Source organism: Ananas comosus, linkage group 8, assembly GCF_001540865.1.
Source record: "Ananas comosus cultivar F153 linkage group 8, ASM154086v1, whole genome shotgun sequence".
In the NCBI taxonomy this organism is placed as follows: Eukaryota; Viridiplantae; Streptophyta; class Magnoliopsida; order Poales; family Bromeliaceae; genus Ananas; species Ananas comosus.
This window is the reverse complement of record NC_033628.1, coordinates 11954870-11974623: the sequence shown is the minus strand read 5'-3', so window position 1 is coordinate 11974623 and position 19754 is coordinate 11954870. Positions and strand designations below refer to the sequence as shown.

Genomic DNA, 19754 nt, shown 5'->3' with positions numbered 1-19754 from the left:
ATATCGTGTATATCGATGACGTTGCGGAACAAATCAATCAAATATATCTTTTTAGAGATATATGTTATATTATGATTATAAAAAAATATTTTCAAAATGTATAGTGACAAATCTCATACACCCCTTGTTGTTTATTAGAGTGTCCAGTTATTATTATTAGCGTGTAGGCCTCATATAAACTGTCATCCGATCTCTTATTTAGACCCTGATGTACTAGTATAGGACTTTGCCCCGTATAGTACTTAGCTCTCACACTTCCGGCTGATATTCGTTTCTGATACTAATTGTAACGACCCGATCCGCTAGCAACAATAACTCGTTGGGTCCAACCACCGGTCCAAAATATTTAAGCCCAGTTATTATTATTAGCATGTAGACCTCATATAAATTGATCGATGTGAGTATTCCATTCGATATGGAACTATTAGGGCGTTATATTATATATGTATTAAATTTATAGAATCTAATCAAATTTATAAATTCCAACCAACCTTCGAACCTTCAAGCTTCTTTAAATTTGATGTACCTTTTGTCTACGTATACTAATTAAGATTATAAAGTAAATCAAAGTAAATCGAACAACATGGATGGTAAATTATGAGCATGACTGGTGTGCTTTTAGGAGTATGAAAATCTTCTTACTCCTAAGCGGTTTTTTATAGTGGAATTTTCGAATCAACGTTCGGTTCTGTTAGACTTGATCTAACGTATTTGAAGTATCTAAAAAATAAATTTTATAATTTTTTGATATTATTCATCTAACGATCGAAAGGGTTCAAAATTAATGACTAAAAATAAAAATCTTATAAAATGTGATGATATAACACTAAAATTTTTTATAAGAGATATTGATCTTGTTGCAGATAATATAAAAAATTTTCTATCAAAATTTTATCTGATTTGAATACTTCTACACTATTAAATTTAAAAACAACAGACATCAACCATTAAAAATTATTGATTTTGAATCATGTAAATCGCTAGGTAAATGATACCGATAAATCGCAAAATTTATTTTCTAAATACTTTAAATACAGTAGATCAAATCTAATAAAGTCGATCATCGATTCAAAATTTTCATCATAAAAAACAGTTTAAGAGCACGGAGACCTCGTGCTCCTAATAGCGCATAGGAGGCCTGCTCCGTAAATTACTTGGTCCACATATTTTGTCACAAAACATGTCCATCTAAGACTTTTGAACATTCACCAACTCTCTCTCTCTCTCTCTCTTTCTCTCTTTCTCTCTCTCAATTCCTGTGAACTCTCAATCACTCTCTCTCTCTCTCTCTCTTTCTTTTTCTTTCCCTTCAAGAAAGGGGTGAAAAATTGCAAAAGAAAATGACATTAAACTACCACTTTACGTTCTCCAAAGCGTTAAGCATGCATAGGCTCTCCCACCACCACCTTTGGAGGCTAAAAAGGGCCTTTTTTGACTTTTCAAATCATTATCTAATTTTTAAACACTCCTACGCTATATATTTTTTTAAAAAAATTTACTATCGGAATCTTCTAATTGTGCTTTGCAATGGCCAGGTCAAACTATTATTTACAAGCCAATAGAATAATTTTGGGTCTAGGGGTTTGTAAACGAGGACTTTTCAAATTTAGATTTAGAGGTTATGTATTGTACACAACCAATTAATTTGTCGCCTTAGGATCCGTTCTACAACCAATGGTAATAACAATAATAATAATACAAGTACCAACCCAATTTACAATAGACTAGTCCAATTCTTAAGGACTTAGTTTAACAATTTATTGATTTATTTTGTTTGGGGAGTTTGAAAAAGTTTGGTCAAATTATAAAGTCCATAGAATTAATACGTTGTGGAGGGCACAAACGTGGGGGTTGTATACTTGTTTACGATAACTTGTTGGCAAGTTCTAGAGCATAATGACTATGAATTAGTTAGTTTAATTAATTAATTAATTAATTAATTAAGAGTTTTATTTTTGTATAAAGGGCAAATTGTGAGGGTTCACATGGAAAAGGAGAGAGAGAGCAAGGCACTTCTTTGAGAGAAACACGTGAAAAGGGGGGGAGTTAACCATATACATATGTGTAACACAAAGTGTTCCCAATTCAAATTTCATTTTAGTCATAACTAATAAAACTACCAACCATCAATTGTGGGGTTGATATTAACAGAAAAAGATGATTTACTGGCCGTATCTAATACAGTTAGCTAAAAAGTTGATATTTGGTACCGAAATCTTAAGTTCGAAACCTAATTATTTTAAATTTTTAGCTGTGTTTATTTTTTAAAATATAGAACGATGCCGTACTATTGGACTATAAACAATTTGGCGATCAATAGGAACGTTGAGATTACTATTTTGGGTGGAATTATTGCTTATATATTTACTAATAAACAATGATGGACATGTGAAGTAATTAAAGATGGAATAGACGTTACATTATTAAACATTTTTGCAGATGTTCTTCAGTAGCCCAACCGTTAAAGGGCCAACGCAAAACGGACATATCAGGCTAGATTTTGAGACGAACAAACTATATCAGCTATGAAACCAAGATTGGATCTAGATCGAAGATGCTCGAAAATAATATATTCTTATAATAATTTGGGCCACTATTGATTTAGTTCTCAAGTTAGAAGAGGAATTAATGTAATCACATCTTAGAAATACCCTCTTTAAGTAAATTCTGTTTTTCCTATTGGAATAGTCAATATAATGACTTACTAGGACAAAGTCCATTTTTTCCACCCATAACTCAACAAGGACATGATAGCAAATAGTATTTGTGTTATAGTCAATAATTAAGTACGATATTAATCATTATTTATCCAATATCCTTCAACCAAACACTACCTTAGTGGTTCGCATTTTCACGGTACGGCGCCACGAAGATGAAATTAGGGTTTACTAGGTGCAAGTTCAATTCCGAGTGTAGGCGACACCAAGCTCAACTCTATACGCAAATTAAATATGTACTTTTTTGAAGAGTTTGAATATAACAAACTTATATATTAATGTGAGCTTTGCTTAGTTAAGTTGAATTGGCATAAGATTTCTCTACCTAAAGTCTTAATTAGATCAGCCGTGACGACAATGATGAACAACAAATCAATAAGAAATTATAAAAATGTTTCGCTCGGCATTTACGAATATTCCGTCAAAATAATGCTTGTGATGCAATTTTTTTTTTTTTTTAAAAGAAAAAGATAGTACGCTACCCGCTTCGTTTATTTCATTTAGAAATAAACTTAACTAGAAATGTGAATCAACTAGGATTCGAACTTGGGTCTCGGATACCAACCATCAAATATTTTTGCCACTTGCGTTAGGGACGGTCGGTTGATGCAAATTCTTTCATGACAGAGCTTCGTATTTGCCGTGAAGCAGCAGCGATTAGAGTATTCATGAAAACTTATTAAGTTGAACCTCGTTAGCTTAATTAAAGAGGGAAAAAGAAAAGAAGAAAAAATAGTCATTTTAAAGTGCACGCTTGCAAGATTGCTAGTCGTTAGGCCGACCGACACGACGCGACATCCACCGTCCATATTTTATATTTTATGTAAATATTCAAGGAAAAGGAAAGAAAAATATTTTTATCTTTCTTATACCACGTTGTTGCGCTCATAATAATACCATAAATGTTGATGTGTTTACTTTAATTAATCATGGCTAAGACATTACCTATTTTTACTCTTTTTTTTTTTCGAGGGACAAATTCGAGTTAGCGGATCCGGATCCATATCAGATCCACGCGGCCACCGCGTCGTGGACCGAGGGAGCTGGGCCCCACCCCACAGGCAAGGGCGCTTAGCTTTCCGACACGTGGCACGGTGGGCTCAGCCATTGGAGGCGCGCAGTTTCATACGGCGCTTTTGGCGGGGCCGCACCGCAACTAACTGCTGCGGGGCCCACAATGAGACAGCCAGGTAATGCTGACGTGGCAGCGACCGTGCGACCCCATGGACTGACTCGGATATGACGTGTCCCACCTCTACCTGTTAAATTATTATTATTATTATTATTATTATTATTTTCATATTAAATAGAAATGAGAGGATAAATTATTCTAACATTTAAATCTACAGCTATTTGGACCGTAAAATAAGTAATTCTTTAATAACTTATCATGCAATAAATTTATCTACTGTGATGGGAGGGAAAAGAATTTAATTTTTCGCTTTTTAAAAAAGTCTCGTCATCTATAATTTTATATGAGAATATATTTTACTTGCAAAATAATTTATTTTATTTAAAAAAAAAATTAACTAGAAGATGAAATATATTACTCTATTCTAAATTCAAAATAAGATATTCATGCATTCAAAATATTTTTCATATATAATAGAGTTCATGCATGCAGATCACTGAGACCAAAATTTGAATATAGCTAAAACAAAATGAGAAACTAAAAAAGAAAAATAAAAATTGTGGATGGTCCCAATGAAACATGGTCCCCCGTGAGGTGTGTCTTCGTATGAAGGAGACCTTGTTATCGGTTGACTTATTTAAAATACATGCATGGAGCGTGTAAAACGAATATCGTAGGTGTACGTAATTCTAAGCGTAATTAACTAAATGGCGTGGACTTAAATATTCTTAAAGCATCTTTGATTGGCGATTACTGTTGTTGCCAACTCTGCACAAGTAGATCGCCAACTCATGCAGGACCGCATTGCGAGTAGTCCTGTTTGGATCTGTTTATATATACTTGTTTAACATTTTAGAGAAATAACGCTATGCGTAGCGATAAAAGTACGAGTAGAAAATAGGCTGTTTGCTTTGCTCATATTGTAATGAGTTGAAAAATATAAAAGTATATATATCTTTTCATGCATGCGATTGCCCTAACTTTTTTAGCCCAACGATGAGATCGTTCGTTTCATACTTTCAAATACAAAAGATTGGGCAGTAACGATCTCACACATTGAAACAAAGGGTTTACATATCGATGAAATGAGCGACACATAATAGCTAGAAATACGAGAAATTTCAATGGTAACAGATAATAATGTGGCATTATAATGGAAAAGGAAAAGGCTAAAATCATGATTAGCTAGAGAACAAGAAATAGTGGAGAATCAAGAGAGACCCAGCTCCCTAGTTTTCCCTTAATCTGAGATTTATAAATTAGTGTTGAAATGTCTAATGCATCTTAATTAAGGCACTAATAATTTAGAGTCAAATGTATCTCCAAGACATGTTACTGATTAATTAAAATGGCACGTTGTGCATGGTCGATACAACAGCACATAATCCCCTTTTTTTTTTTTGTTTTTTTATGAGAATATTGTAATATTTATGCATTGTTGCATACTTGGATCGTCTTATTATAACAAAATGTTGATTAGTACCAAAGCTGTTGGTTTATTAATGCAGGATTAATAATTAAGTTTTCAAGCTGGATTCGGTGGTTTTCTTGTAGTTTAATTTTCTTGTTAATAGGTAGTATATATAAATATAGAGAGGGGGGATAGGTAGTATATATAAATATAGAGAGGGGGGAGGGGCGCACGTAGAGCATTATATTACATAGTTTTGAAGCAAAATAAAAGTGGTACTCGTGCAAAATAATTTATTCCTGCGTTATTAAAAACTTGTTTACATAATGCAAGTAATGAGTTAGGATTAATTGCAAAAAACAAAAAACCGAAGTTTTATCTTTTAATTTTTTTTCAGTGGCTCAACATGATCAGGTTTATTGTTCTTTTTCTTCTTTTTTTTTTATCTACTTTACCTTGTATCTGCATATATATANGATCTTAGGGCGTTCAAATCAACGATCCACACTATTAAAACTGATCTAGGGTATTTAAAGTTTTAGAAATAAAATTTTATATTTTTTCGACATAGTTTACTTTATGATCAAACTATTTCAAAATTGTCAATTTTCAATGGCTATTATGACGAGTTTGGAGTTTAACGGTGTAGAAGAATCTAAATTTCTTCAAATTTTGATAGAAAATACTTTAAACTATATAGATTAAGGTTAACATTCTTGACCTTAAATTTAAAAGTCCTATGCTCAAATTTTAAAGATTATTCAATTTCCACCGTCCATTTTGATATAATTTATTTACTAAGTAAACGATATCGAAAAAAACTAAAATTTTATTCCTAATAAATTCATATACCCTAGATCATATTTAACGGTGTGGATCATTGATTTGAACGCCCTAAGATCGAAAACAAACACTATAGTACCGGAGCTCGGTACTATAGATAGTATAGTAGCCTAATTCTCTCTCTCTCTCTCTCTCTCTCTATATATATATATATATATATATAAAGTGAGATTCTTGTGCATAGAAGGAAAAAAAATATATTTTTTTTAAAAAAACTTGCTTTAAAAGCATTTGCATCATTATGTCATCTTACAGCAACAGCTATCAACTAAATTGTTTCTCTTAAAAAAAAATCAAGTAAATTGCGAATATTATATGCATGGTGTGTCATCAAGAATGTGACAAGAAACTGCAAATATTAGGCATGCATATAATTTCCAGTAGCTCATGATACACACTTTTAGTATAAATTATTATTATTACTTACTAAAGCTAATGGTTGTACTTTCCAAACAGGCGTAATTGGCTCGTTTGGTGGTCACATCCAAAACTCCCCTATCATTATTTGTTATTGTATTATTTAATTCCCATGAGATTTGTTTAGCTTAGTTTATTTGATTGCACAACATCATTTAGGGTTATTATTATATAAATTGTTAGTTTGTTAATAAACATTGAAGAAGCTTTATATATTGGTAGGTAACATACTTTGACTATTAAACCCAATTAACACTGCCCTAGTTTCGCCTGAATCGGGGCCCATGCCTAATTGGAGGCCCATGTCGAGTTAATTAAGCCCTTGGATTTGGAAAATCACCACCTAATTAAGCAACAGGCGCACATGAACATACGCCGACATCATTAATGGGCTTACTATTAGGGACTTATTTGGTCGCGTCTCAACTGCAAACTGGTAAAAGGTTGACGATTAGGGACTGTTTAGTTGCGTGTAGTTACAACTTTCAACTGCACTGTTGCAGCTGACGGCTGGCTAGCTGTAAGTGCACGTAGATACATACAACTCCAAAAATTAAACCCTAGATACACGGTAATCCACTATTTATCAAACTAAAAGGCTTTATACCATTGGGTTAATTTGATTTTGTGGGTGGAAACTAACTAGGTTGCATTCACTTTTACAACACCAAGAGAGGACTCCTTAATCACTATTTCACAAAATGAAATGTCACACTTTTTAATTATAGTATGCATGATCTTGGGCCTGGCCCACCTAGTCGTATGCATTCTGGGACCAAACAGGTGAACCTTCCCATCAGAATGATTGCCATGGGAGTTATTATGCAGCAAAAAACATGTCACTTGTCTCCAAACTGGAAGGAGACAACAAATTAAAGTGCATCTCCTGTTCCAACAATAACTGGGACGACAATGAACGTGCTAGCTTATGGCAGCTAGTGATGTACATTAAAATGATTTGATTTTCAGAGTTTTTACTGTTAGGAATATTAATCTCATAATAGAATCCTACTGAGCTTAAGTTTTCAGATGGACGGTATTAGAGCCTGGTTCGCACACCTCCCTCGCGATTTAGCTTCTGTTTAATCGTTCTGCCTGGTTCTCAGCATCCGATTTCATCAAATATGAATCGAAATCTTTTTAATGCAACCCAAAAGAACAATATTCTAGTACGAGACAGACCCAGAAATATATACGAACTCCTAAATTCATATGTATGATGAAATTAATAGATGAGATAAGAAGCATGCTTTAACCCGTTATATAATATATAAAAATGGGGTTGGAGCTTACGACCTCATAGAAACAAGGAATTTAGAATTGTCTCTTAAAGCTCATAATAATAATAGTAAGGAGCTGATTTCAAGGCGATCCCCTGATACTAGACAGGATGCCATAAAATGGCGTTGGTCTAGCTCCGAGACTTTTTCGATCAAATCTGCATACAATTTTTTAGCCGACGGCAGTGCCATTGTTAAAGGCTTCCACCGGCTATGGAGGATACGAACTCCCCTTAAAGTCAAGATTTTCGTATGGCTAGTACTGAAAAATAAAGTACTAATTGTGGAGAATCTACTAAAATGGGGTTGGAGCGGGGAAGACCGATGCGTATACTGTCTGGAGAAACTGGAGACGGTGGATCACCTTTTTGTAGGGTGCGTTTATGCCACGGCTTTGTTGGAGAGGCTTTTACCAAACAAACGCTTCTTCCACAACTGTCCATCGGTCAAAGGGATCTGGGACGTCAGTGGTAGCATCGAAGGAGCACATGGGGGTAGAGAGTTAATGACTATCGCCGCTACTTGGTGGGTGCTCTGGTTGGAAAGGAACAGAAGGATCTTCGTGAAGACTAAACGCCCGATGGGGAATCTGTTGGCACAGATTAGATCTCTCACAAACTTATGGCGTCGCTTATGTGATCATTCTTCTAGGGACTGATGGTTTCTTATTTCATGTTATCCTTTTATTTTAGTTTAGTTTTGATCATTTCTTTTTACTTTCTTTTCCTTTTCTCTGAGGCCCCGGCTACCTCACTCTGTAGCCTAAGTTCATAATCTAAATGAATGAAGCGGTAGCATGCTATCTTTTCTCCAAAAAAAAAGAAAAAAGAAAAAAGAAAAAAGTAATAACACACACACTAAGCCACCATTGGGCCAAACAGGCCCTTAAGTTGGTTCAACTATAACTAACATATCTGACCCGTTTTTTATATGAAGTTGTAGAATGCCTATTGACGCTCCGGGCCTCGGCCCACTAGCTAATTGAATGGCGAGAGGCCTGCTTGTGTGACTTACAATTTTGATGTTGTTCAATTAAAAGAATAAAGATATAATATATAGAATATTATAATAGTATGTGAATATTATATATTAATACATTATTATATCTTTTATAATTTTCAAATGTAAAAATTTATTATTTGGTGGCATTACTATTATGAACCCAATGATTAAATAATTTATAATAGTCTCTAATTACTCACTATTGATAGTATTTCAGCTGCAATCCAAATAATAATAATAATATATATATATGTATATATACACCATCAGCAAGTATACATTTTACCAATAATCATAAATCAGCTTCTACGAAAGAAATATTACTCAACAATATTAACCCTGTTAGGTACTTAGCTACACGTACCCCTATATCATGAAATTTGTGAATTTTTTTCACCACAGAGTAAAAAAAAAAAAAGAAGTAAAGAATAGTTACTTCCCTTGAGTATATTAAAAGGAGCAATCTTGTTTATGACTTAGTGAGATCAATGAAGGAACGAAATGAAATGATCAAAGGAGAGGAGGGAATGGAAAACGTAAAAGGGGGAGGAAGGATTAAAAGAAGAACCTGTATTATGAGGGAGGGGGCGAGGGGGGCATGATCTTGGTTTGTTCGAAGTCCCTAAGCACGTCGGGGTCTCTGAGTCCCACCACGAACTGGGAAAGCGCCTCGAGGAAGAGCGCGCCCTGGCACACGTCCATGGCCGCGACCATCTCCCCCAGCACGCTCCGCCGTAGCCGGTTCGCGTCCGCGATCGCCGCGCCGAGCTCCTCCACCAGCGCCGCCACGGCCCCGTCCCCCTCCCCCTCCGCGTCCGCGCCCGCCGCCCACTCGGCGGCCGCGGACTCGACGAACGCGGCTTGGGCCTCGCGGACGCGGGAGAGGAGCGTCGGGACGAGGAGGCGGAGACCGCGCTCGATCTGGTCGAGCCGCGCGAGGAGGCGGCCCCGCGGGGGGTCGGCCCACGCGAGGTCGAAGGGGAAGGGCCGCGGCGGGCCGCGGCGGGGGTGGAGGAGGAAGGAGCGGAGGAGCGCGGTGAGGAGCCCCGGGTGGATGCCGCCGAGGAAGAGGAAGGGGGACTCGAGCGGGGAGCGGAGGGAGGGGCCGGGGTGGAGGAGCTGGCACGGGTCGTGGCGCGCGGCGAGGTCGAGGGCGTCGAAGTGGGCCTCGAAGTGGGCGTGGACGGAGCGCACGGAGGAGTCGAGGAGGTCGTAGGGGAGGGAGGAGCTCTTCTTGCGGCCAAGAAGGCCTGAAATGGACACGGACACGGACGACGCCTAGGTTGGAGAGGAGGAGAGGGAGAAAAATAGAAGTAGANGGGAGGGGCCGGGGTGGAGGAGCTGGCACGGGTCGTGGCGCGCGGCGAGGTCGAGGGCGTCGAAGTGGGCCTCGAAGTGGGCGTGGACGGAGCGCCAGTCGGCGTAGTGGTCCTTGAAGGGGCGGGAGGAGCTCTTCTTGCGGCCAAGAAGGCCTGAAATGGACACGGACACGGACGACGCCTAGGTTGGAGAGGAGGAGAGGGAGAAAAATAGAAGTAGAGGGAGCTTGCCTGTGGATTTGATCATGTTGCACGAGAGGTGTTCGACTCCGGTTCGCAGAGACGATGGAGCGGCGACGGAGCAGGGAGCAGAGGAGCGGCGACGGAGCAGGGAGCAGAGGAGGAGGGTAGGCGCGTTTTCGTTTTTTGGCTTTTATAGACCAGAAAATTTTGGACGTAACGGCTTCCTCGTGTTCGAACCCGTGCTCATGTCCTGCCGCGATCATCTAGTTTGTCGGTTCGCCTCAAATTTTTTTTTTTTTCATTTTTTTCAAATTATTATTGTTCACAAAAATGCGTTGGATGATTAGATTTCGGCCAATTTGTACTTTCCGTTTTCAAAACTACTATGAGAAGCCTGATATTATTGTGGTTCTCAAACTTTTATATATTATTATAATTCATGATTACAATTTTTTAAATTATTATAATTAATTTAACTTTACAGTTCAATTTATTTTCCTAATAAATATTTAAAATAATGTGGCATTTTCGTAATTGTCGGTGATCATTAATTACATTATTATTACATTACTCTCAAGTTCTCAGTTCATCATTATTTAGCAAACTAAATTTAATTACGAAATTTAATAATAAAAATTTTAAAAAATTAAACAAAAAATTATAATAAACTAAAATTTTAAAATCAAAATGTCATATACCTTGGAGTTTGAGAACCAAAAAACGCACAACTCAGCCTTACATTTCTATCTTCTAGCATTACGCTCCTTGTTCAACAAGCGGACATCAGGTATGAAGATTATACTACGAGTAGTTAACTAACTACGGATAAATGTAATGCAAAGCATCCAAAGCATTGCTAAACAAAAATAGTGCTATTTATAATACTTTTTGTTAGCAACAAAATGGTGCTAATACATTACCCCAAAACGTCTTATTAAAAAATATGAACGAATTAGTTATTGTTACACATGGCACGGTAGTTAGCAATTAATTTTCCTTGCACGTAGTTAGTATTACAGAATAATAGCTGCTGGTGTCATAATAAATCCGATCAATATCGTAGGAATCCGACGGCGTGCCTGTAAGATAGGATGACCGTTCCAGCGACCATGCTCTTTCCTTTCTGACACCCATCTCCGCACCGTTACTGTCGCCCCTTTCCACGCCCCCCTCTCAATTCAATCCAAATTCAAAGACCCACCCAAAATTAATTAATTCCCATTATTATTATTATTATTATTTTGTATTATTATTATAACCATCACGAAGACGAAAAAGGAAGGGAGAACCGAAAGTGGGATGGGGAAACCTCAAAAGTGCCCCGGCGGCCAGTTCTTCCCTCTCCTCGTGGTCCTCGTCCTTGTGCTGATTCCGGCGACAGCGATCCGATCTCAGTCGCGATACTACAACCGCAGCAGCGGAGGCGGAGGCGGTGGCGATGGTGACGGCGGCGGTGGTGATAGGGGGTGCGAGGGGCGTCGGATCCACATCCGGGAGCTGCCGGCGCGGTTCAACACGGAGCTGCTGCGGGGGTGCGACGCGTTCTCGCAGTGGGAGGTGGTTGGGGGGGAGTTCTGCACGTACCTGGCGAACCACGGGCTGGGGCCGCGCACGCACAACCGGTCGCGGTCGTGGTACCGCACGGACGCGCGCCTGCTGGAGCCCTTCTTCCACCGGCGCCTGCTGGAGTACCCCTGCCTCACCCCGGACCCCTCCGCCGCCGACGCAATCTTCCTCCCCTACTACGGCGCCCTCGACGCCCTCCCCTACCTCCTCCTCCTCAACGACAACGCCTCCGCCGCCCTCCACGGCGCCCCGCTCGCCCGCCTCCTCCGCTCCGACCGCCCCGCCCTCCTCCGCCGCCGCGCCGGCCACGACCACTTCCTCGTCCTCGCCGGCCCCGCCTGGGACTTCTCCCAGCACCCCCGCGCCGACCCCCCGCTCTGGGGCACCTCCTTCCTCCGCCTCCCCGACCTCCTCAACCTCACCGTCCTCGTCCTCGAGTCCCGCCCCCCCCACTCCCGCTGGCAGGAGCACGCCGTCCCCCACCCCACCTCCTTCCACCCCACTCCATCCCCCGCCCGCCGCCGGCTCGCCCGCGCCGCCCGCTCCCCCCGCCCCACCCTCATGCTCTTCGCCGGCGGCGGCGCCTCATCCCCCTCCGCCGCCGCCGCCGCCAGGCCCAACAACATCCGCAGCGCCATCCTCGCCGAGTGCGCCGAGCGCCCCGACCTCTGCGCGCTCGTCGACTGCTCCGGGGGGGCCTGCGCGCACGACCCCGTCCGCTACGTCCGGCCCATGCTGCGCGCCCGCTTCTGCCTCCAGCCCCCCGGGGACACCCCCGCGCGCCGCTCCACCTTCGACGCCGTCATCGCCGGCTGCATCCCCGTCTTCTTCGAGGACGCCGCCGCGCGCGCCCACTACGGCTGGCACCTGCCCCGCTCCCGCTACGCCGACTTCTCCGTGCTCGTGCCCAAGGAGGACGTCGTCTTCGGCGGCCTCCGCATCGCCGACGTGCTCGCCGCCGTCCCCCCCGCCGAGGTGCGCCGCATGCGCGCGCGGGTCCTGGAGCTGGCCCCGCGCGTGATGTACCGGCGCCACGGGAGCTCGCCCGACCTCCGGGCCATCAAGGACGCCTTCGACCTCGCCATCGACGGCGTCCTGCGCCGCATCAACCGCAGGGTCCGGGCCATCGAGGAGGGCGACCCCGATCGGATCTACTACCAGGACGACGACGACGACGACGACCGGAACGACGACGTGTAGAATAATAGGGCTAGGGCTGGGAAACGGATGGTCCGGATCTCGCGTAAGCTAGGGTTTCCTTTTTTTTTCTTCTTTTATTCGTCCTTTTCTCTTCGATAGGACACGAGCAGCAGCTGGATTATTAGATCAGTTACGTGTAATTTTTGTTACCTCGCCTGCCTAAATTAGTAATTTATTACCCTAACACGGCTTTATTTAATTTAACCTTAAGAGCAATTTCAATTTTTTAATTATTCATTTCAAAATAAGTTGATTTTGTAATAATTTATAAGTTAGGCCAGGAGATCTTTCCCTTTTGGGAGGAGGAAAACCTGCCTCATCTGATGACCATTCTAATATATTAATTCCGTCACCGACCATTTCTAAAGTAAGTGGCAAAGGGCTTGGTAGTTGGTATCCGAGACCTAAGTTCGAATCCTACTGGATTCACATTTCTTGCTAAGTTTATTTTTAAATGAAATAAACAAAGCGGGTAGCGTGCTACCTATCTCTTTAATAAAAAAATTATATATTAATTCCGTCTGGATCTAGGATTGTCTTAAAAATGATGATGGTTGATGCACAATGTTGAAGAGGGAGAAGAAGAAGGCAAAAAAAAAAAAAAAAAAAAAAAGAGGAAAAAAGCATCATATGATGCTTTTGATACTATTTTCTTATCAGATTGATGGAATCTAATGAGCAAGATGAATAATTTTGGATCCATTAATTACTAATAAATCTCTATTTCTTATTAATGTCTTGAGACCAAATTAAGTTGTGAAAAAACATGCGCTCACTACAAAGAGACCACTCGCACGTGCATTTGTTAGTAGTGTCACTGGACCCACGGATTCAACAAATCTTAATCTATAATTGGGCCATTTAGCCCAGCCCAACTCAATATCCCATTCAATGAGTTAGAGAGGTTTCAATGCAAGTGTTAACATGCAAATTTCTCATCCTCCATAAGCTTTGCACCGACCCAGAAACCCTTTTTTTTTATTTTTTTTATTTTTGAGAAAGAGGTAGCGTGCTACCCATTTCATTCATAAGATAGATGAATTAGACTACATGGGTGAGGCAGCGGGCGGCCTCGGGCAAGGCGAACGTTTAAAAAAAGAAAAGAAAAGAAAAGAAAGATCGCGCTTTAACAGTACTAGAAACCGACCCAGAAACTTAAGCTAACAGATGAATATGTAATTATATATGAGATCGCGCTTCTTCTTGACGTTGTGTGGTAGGACTTATCTGAATTACATTTTGTTTATTGCGATAATACGAACACGCATATAAGGCAAAAGATTACTCGCGTTCCTGCCACACTCTTTTGCGCAGCATTTTCCAAACACAATATCAGCACATGTTTCTTTGTAGAACATGTGTTCTGAGATTTAAACCAAATTTGAAACTGTTAAATTAAATTAAAAAGTTTGCAAATTTTCAAAGTAACTAGCACCAGTGGTCTAGTGGTAGAATAGTACCCTGCCACGGTACAGACCCGGGTTCGATTCCCGGCTGGTGCACACTATGATATTTGCTTTTTTTTATATATATATTTCGTTTTGTTAGTGACTTTTTATTTTTTGAAAATTTAAAGGGCAGTACTTGTACTCTTAGGACTTGTTTGGTTCATTCATTTTGGGTATGGAATGAGAATCGGTTTGATTAAATTCGGTTAATTTTGTTTGGTTTGCATGAATCAGTTTGGGATTCCTATTCCGGACTGGAATGAGAATGACCCATTAGCCTTCAACTTGATTCCGGTCTTCTAGCCCGGATTGAGATTTCATTCCGGAAGCCCACTAAGTTCTCGAAGCCCATGTGACCATCTCACCCTCCTTCTCTTCACCCCTTTCTCATCAAAAAAAAAAAAAAAAAAACCTATTCTTTCTCAAAACCCTATTCCTAACCCACATCAATAAAAGTTTTTAAAAATAAATTTGATATTTTTTTTGGAAAACTTATTAGAGAACAGTATTATATTTTTCATAAATTTTAAATAATATAAATTTATATTTGAGAGTAAAATTAGTATTATAGTATTCTATAATTTTTTTAATTTATACAAACCAAACAATGAAATATGAATAACTCATTCCAATTCCCAATTCACAAATAAACTAAACGTCTTGGGGAGTGGGTTATTCCAATTACCATTCCAATTCATTCACATTCCATTATCCATTTCAATTTCACCCTTGAACCAAACAAGCCTTTAAAATTAATTGTACAATATATAAATTTGTGGAGTTACTGTGGATCTTGTTCCTCTCCACTACATGGACAGCGATTAATGATATTTTATTTAGGCTTTTCGTTTGGGATTATAAGAAGATTGCGTTATGTACAGTGAGAACGTATGATGAAAAAATATCATGTTTGTTTTCATACATAATAATACGTTCCGTATACCGCAATAAGTCCGTTATGATATATTTTTTATGGTTTCATCAGAAAACGCAGAAGCATATCCCTTTATGCTTTTATCCAAATTTTATTTTATCTAATAGCGTCATATAAACCTCGATACTAAACTATATATATATTTATCTAGTATATATATAAAGAGAGAGAGAGAGAGAAGAGAGAAGAAGAGAGAGAGAGAGTACAACTGGAATATTCTCGATAGCACCAAGCACTTGGTGCTACGAGTTTTTCGCTGTTAAATTTAACCATTTGATTATTTTACCCGTTAGTTATATAATTCAATCACACATTACTAAACCCTAGGAGGTCCACATCATTCTAACTGTATATTTTCTTCATCAAGTACTGAAAACCTAATAGCAAACAGTTTGATGCTATTGATAATATTCCGACCTAATTCTCTCTCTTTCTCTCTCTCTCTCTCACTCTCTCTCTCTCTCTCTCTCTCTCTCTCTCTCCTCTCTCTCATACTATATATATATATATATATATATATATATATATATATATATATATTATATATATGTAAAGCTGATTTTCATTGGACAGCAGAATGATAAAAGCATAGTTAGGGGGGAATCCAACAAGAAGTTGGACAACAATTCCACCATGTCATCATCAATCACCCCCATGTATGCTTTATGCCACTAGTCCTATTGCACTAATATTTTATTTTCATAAACTATTATTATATTATCTATCATTATTATTACGCCCTTTTTTATCGAATAATTGTTTAAGATGCTGCTAATAAAAAGCCGAACGAAAATATATAGAACCGAATAAAGTATCTATGTTTTTAAACATTAATCTAACCTATAATAGTTTCTACTTTTTTTTTTTCTTATAGCAGTATTAATAATCTTAGATTTTTTTTTTTTATTTTCGTATCTAAAGAGCAAAATTGTTTTATCTTCTATCAAATGATTTATTTATTAATAAAACAGAGATAAAATAAAATTGAACAAAAATTTGCAAATAGACTTTTCTTTTGGGGAAATGTTTTGTGTCCTTCGCTCGCAATGTTGTTGAGACATTAGCATCTAGGTGTGAAACAATTCAAAAATATATATTATATTTTTAGTACATCAATAACATATAAAAATAAATAATAAATAAATAATAAATATATATATATATATATATATATATATATTATATAATATATATATATATAATATATATATATATATTATTCTTCTTAAATTTACTCAATGATAATATTTCTTCATTATTATGTGTGGAATTTTTTTTACTTGAATCAAATCTACATTAGACCAAATTATTCCTCTTATACTTCCTCCTGATTGTTATCTTTATCATCTTAGTAAGATGAATTCCATTCTCTTTTTTTTTTTTGCTATCCCACTCGTTTATTTCATTAAGAAATAAACTTAGCTGGAAATGTGAATCAACTAGGATTCGAAATTGGGACATCGAGTACCAATCATCAAGCCTTTTGCCACTTACGCTAGGGACGGTCGGTAATTCCATTTATTATTGTTGCTTCTTTTATCACTATTTTCTCTTTATTTATCTCTTATTTTAATTATTTTAATTACTATTTATCACATCGCACGTACTGTATTAGCTTTATATGAATTTGCATAAGAAATAAGACACCAATCAGATAAAAAACACTACATAGGTGCTTCCAAGCAATAAATAAGTAAATAAATAAATAAAAAAAAAACATTATACTGGGATTTTGAGAGAGAGAGAGAGAGAGAGAGAGAGAGAGAGAGAGAGAGAGATGGATTAAATTTGTGAGTTTGTGGTCCTGGAAGGTAGTACTTGGGTTTTGGTTTCTTCCCATTTAAGGCTGGAGATGTTCCCTGTCTCCATCCCCTGCGCCAGAATCAAAGATGGCCACAGGAGCACATAAATCAAAACCTTTTTTATTTTTAAATCCCCCCCAAAGAAAAATAAAATAAACAAGAGAACTGCAGAAAGAGTTTGATTTTTACTAGGTGAAAAAAAAAAAAAAGCACTAATGAATTAATAGCATAGTATATTTTATTTATGAAATAATTTATTTTATTCTGAGTTCTGACAAAGTAATTGCACAGATTATATATTTTAGAACGGTAGCTAAATATTTTTATATTTAACACTCCTCCCTTCACGTCTGGGCTCGAGACTTTTTAATCGGCCTATGACGTAGGCTTGAATTAAATGGGAGGAAATTAATATGTTAGGAGCCTGGCGTGATTCGAACTCAGGACCTCCTACTCTGATACTATGTGAAACAACTGTTGTACTCTAAACGTTTAAACTGTTAGAGAACGGTGTTTAAACATTTTTATATTTAACAGTAATTGCACAGATTATATATTTTAGATATTTGATCATATATCTTTATCTACTAAATTACTGTATACTTTTTTGAGTAAACTAAAAAATACATCAAATAAAGTATTTATTCATCGAAACAGGATTTTTATAGAGTAAAGAGATATGTCCTACTTATGTAAAGAGATTAAGATGAATTATTATGATTGAATATTATTATTCCCAGCCAAAAAGTCTGTTGCAATATTTATATATATATATATATATTTGATGTTATATTTAAAATTTTATTTTAAAAATTTAGATTTCGTGCAATATGTTTTGAAATATCATAAAGAAAAATAATTATTTTGAGTTCGGTTTTGGATATAAATTTTTGAAATTTGTCAGATTCGGACTCAGAGACGGGGATTTCGGATTTGATAGTCCAGTTAGGACTTCGTGTTGTTAAAAATTTGCCCCGAATCTGACGAGCGCACATCCCTATATCCTTCCGATGGTATTTCACTTTTAGGTCAGATTTAAGCATCTTGAATCATTAAATATAAGTTAGGTAGGTGGTCCATTATATGTCCCCTCATTCATTATTATCTATATCTATGCTACATGTTGAAATTGTCTGTTATTAATTATCTTATGTCCTATTGTTACTTTCAGCCAGCTCCAAGATTTAAACATTTATTTCAGCATTTTAGTATTATAACAAAAGAGAAAGATATACTGTTTATTCATTAACTAATTATAGCTTCTCACTTTTTTTAAAATTTTAAAATTTTAATATTTAAAATCAAAATTTAAATTTAGTAAAAAAATTATTATTTGTAGATAGTAAAAAAAAAAAAAAAAAGAAGGGACAAACTGTTTTATTCCTGTTAGATTCAGCAAAACACTCTACAACTTTTAACTAAAATTAATTTTTTATAAATTACTTTTTCAGAATCTAAGCGGCCATTTATTCTTTCTCTGATTATCACTGTCATTTTATAGTTTTGCAGAAAATAACAAGAAAATATAAAATCAGGTAAATTTCTTCTGATGATGCAGTGCCAAACTGGGCCCAAGTTTGGTTACTGCTGATTGATGGCATTTTCCTTCAATCAGAGCAATGACCAAAAGCAGGGCAATAGCAAAAAAGGGTGGAGTAGCCTTTTTTACAGAACAATTGACCAAAAGTGGACACTCCAAAAGCAAATTGACCAGGGACCAAAAAAGAAAAAAAAAAAAAAAAGAAAAAAAAAAAGAGGAGCATCTCATAGATCATAGTCCTCCTACATGCTGCTGAATCAACTCTCTCAGAAAATGGCTTCAGAAGATAGGAGAGGACATTTAGAAAGTAATTGGATTAGCTTAAGCTTTTCGCACAAGTGCCTCTGAATAGGCTTTTGCAATAATAGTCACCTAATTAGGATTGTCCGTGAAAGGACTATATATATAATATAGAGTTACTATGCTATCGGAAATGCAGAGAATTTGATAGTTTCGACTTTTTGACTTTTGAATTAAAGAATTCTATGGTTGAAATGATTATAGTCCCTTCTAGAATTGAGTGGTCCTCATATGATAATTGTATTAATCCAAATGTTAGAAATGATTAAAGTGGTTGATTTAAGGGCTAAAATATCGAAAGTACCAGATTCTCTATACTTCTGATAGTATAGTAGCTCTACTACTCATATGTATATATATAGTTGGTAATAGGAAATTTGATTAAAATTTTCATATTGTTTTGGTTACAGTAAAAGTAAAAGTTTTAAATCAAAATTTTTATTATTATAGTACTAAAACTCATTTTAGCTCCTGGTATCGTCAAACTTTGTTATAGCAATTGAAGCAAAGGAGATGATATACAAATTAGTAAATATTGATAAAATTGAAGAGCAATTTCCAAATACCTCAAATAAATGGTTATAGTTTTTTATTATTATTATTATTATTATTATCGGTAGACTCCATGGTCCGTCCAATCGAGACTAATCTACTACTAGG

The 19754-nt window shown here is 37.5% G+C and overlaps 2 protein-coding genes and 1 non-coding gene across 3 annotated transcripts; 2 read left to right on the top strand and 1 right to left on the bottom strand.

The window, feature by feature from the left end:
• Positions 9092-11438, bottom strand: LOC109714660 (protein INAPERTURATE POLLEN1). The gene is made up of 3 exons (XM_020239356.1): positions 11322-11438; positions 10165-10302; positions 9092-10080 (listed from the first exon to the last, which is right to left on the bottom strand). The coding sequence occupies exons 1-3, from the start codon at positions 11436-11438 to the stop codon at positions 9376-9378; spliced, it is 960 nt and encodes a 319-aa protein (XP_020094945.1). The 3' UTR covers positions 9092-9375.
• Positions 11343-13274, top strand: LOC109714722 (probable xyloglucan galactosyltransferase GT19). The gene has a single exon (XM_020239424.1). The coding sequence runs from the start codon at positions 11604-11606 to the stop codon at positions 13068-13070; it is 1467 nt and encodes a 488-aa protein (XP_020095013.1). The 5' UTR covers positions 11343-11603; the 3' UTR covers positions 13071-13274.
• Positions 14502-14572, top strand: TRNAG-GCC. Its single transcript has one exon. It is a non-coding gene; the product is annotated as a tRNA-Gly (tRNA).

Bases quoted from the DNA above. Each gene is read 5' to 3' on its own strand.
- LOC109714722 (XM_020239424.1), top strand. From the start codon at position 11,604: ATGGGGAAACCTCAAAAGTGCCCCGGCGGCCAGTTCTTCCCTCTCCTC.
- LOC109714660 (XM_020239356.1), bottom strand. From the start codon at position 11,438: ATGGGTGTCAGAAAGGAAAGAGCATGGTCGCTGGAACGGTCATCCTAT. The intron at 10,303-11,321 runs GTAATACTAACT...TCTCCAACCTAG, and splicing joins ACACCAGCAGCTATTATTCT to GCGTCGTCCGTGTCCGTGTC. The intron at 10,081-10,164 runs GCGCGCCACGAC...TCTCCAACCTAG, and splicing joins TCGACGCCCTCGACCTCGCC to GCGTCGTCCGTGTCCGTGTC.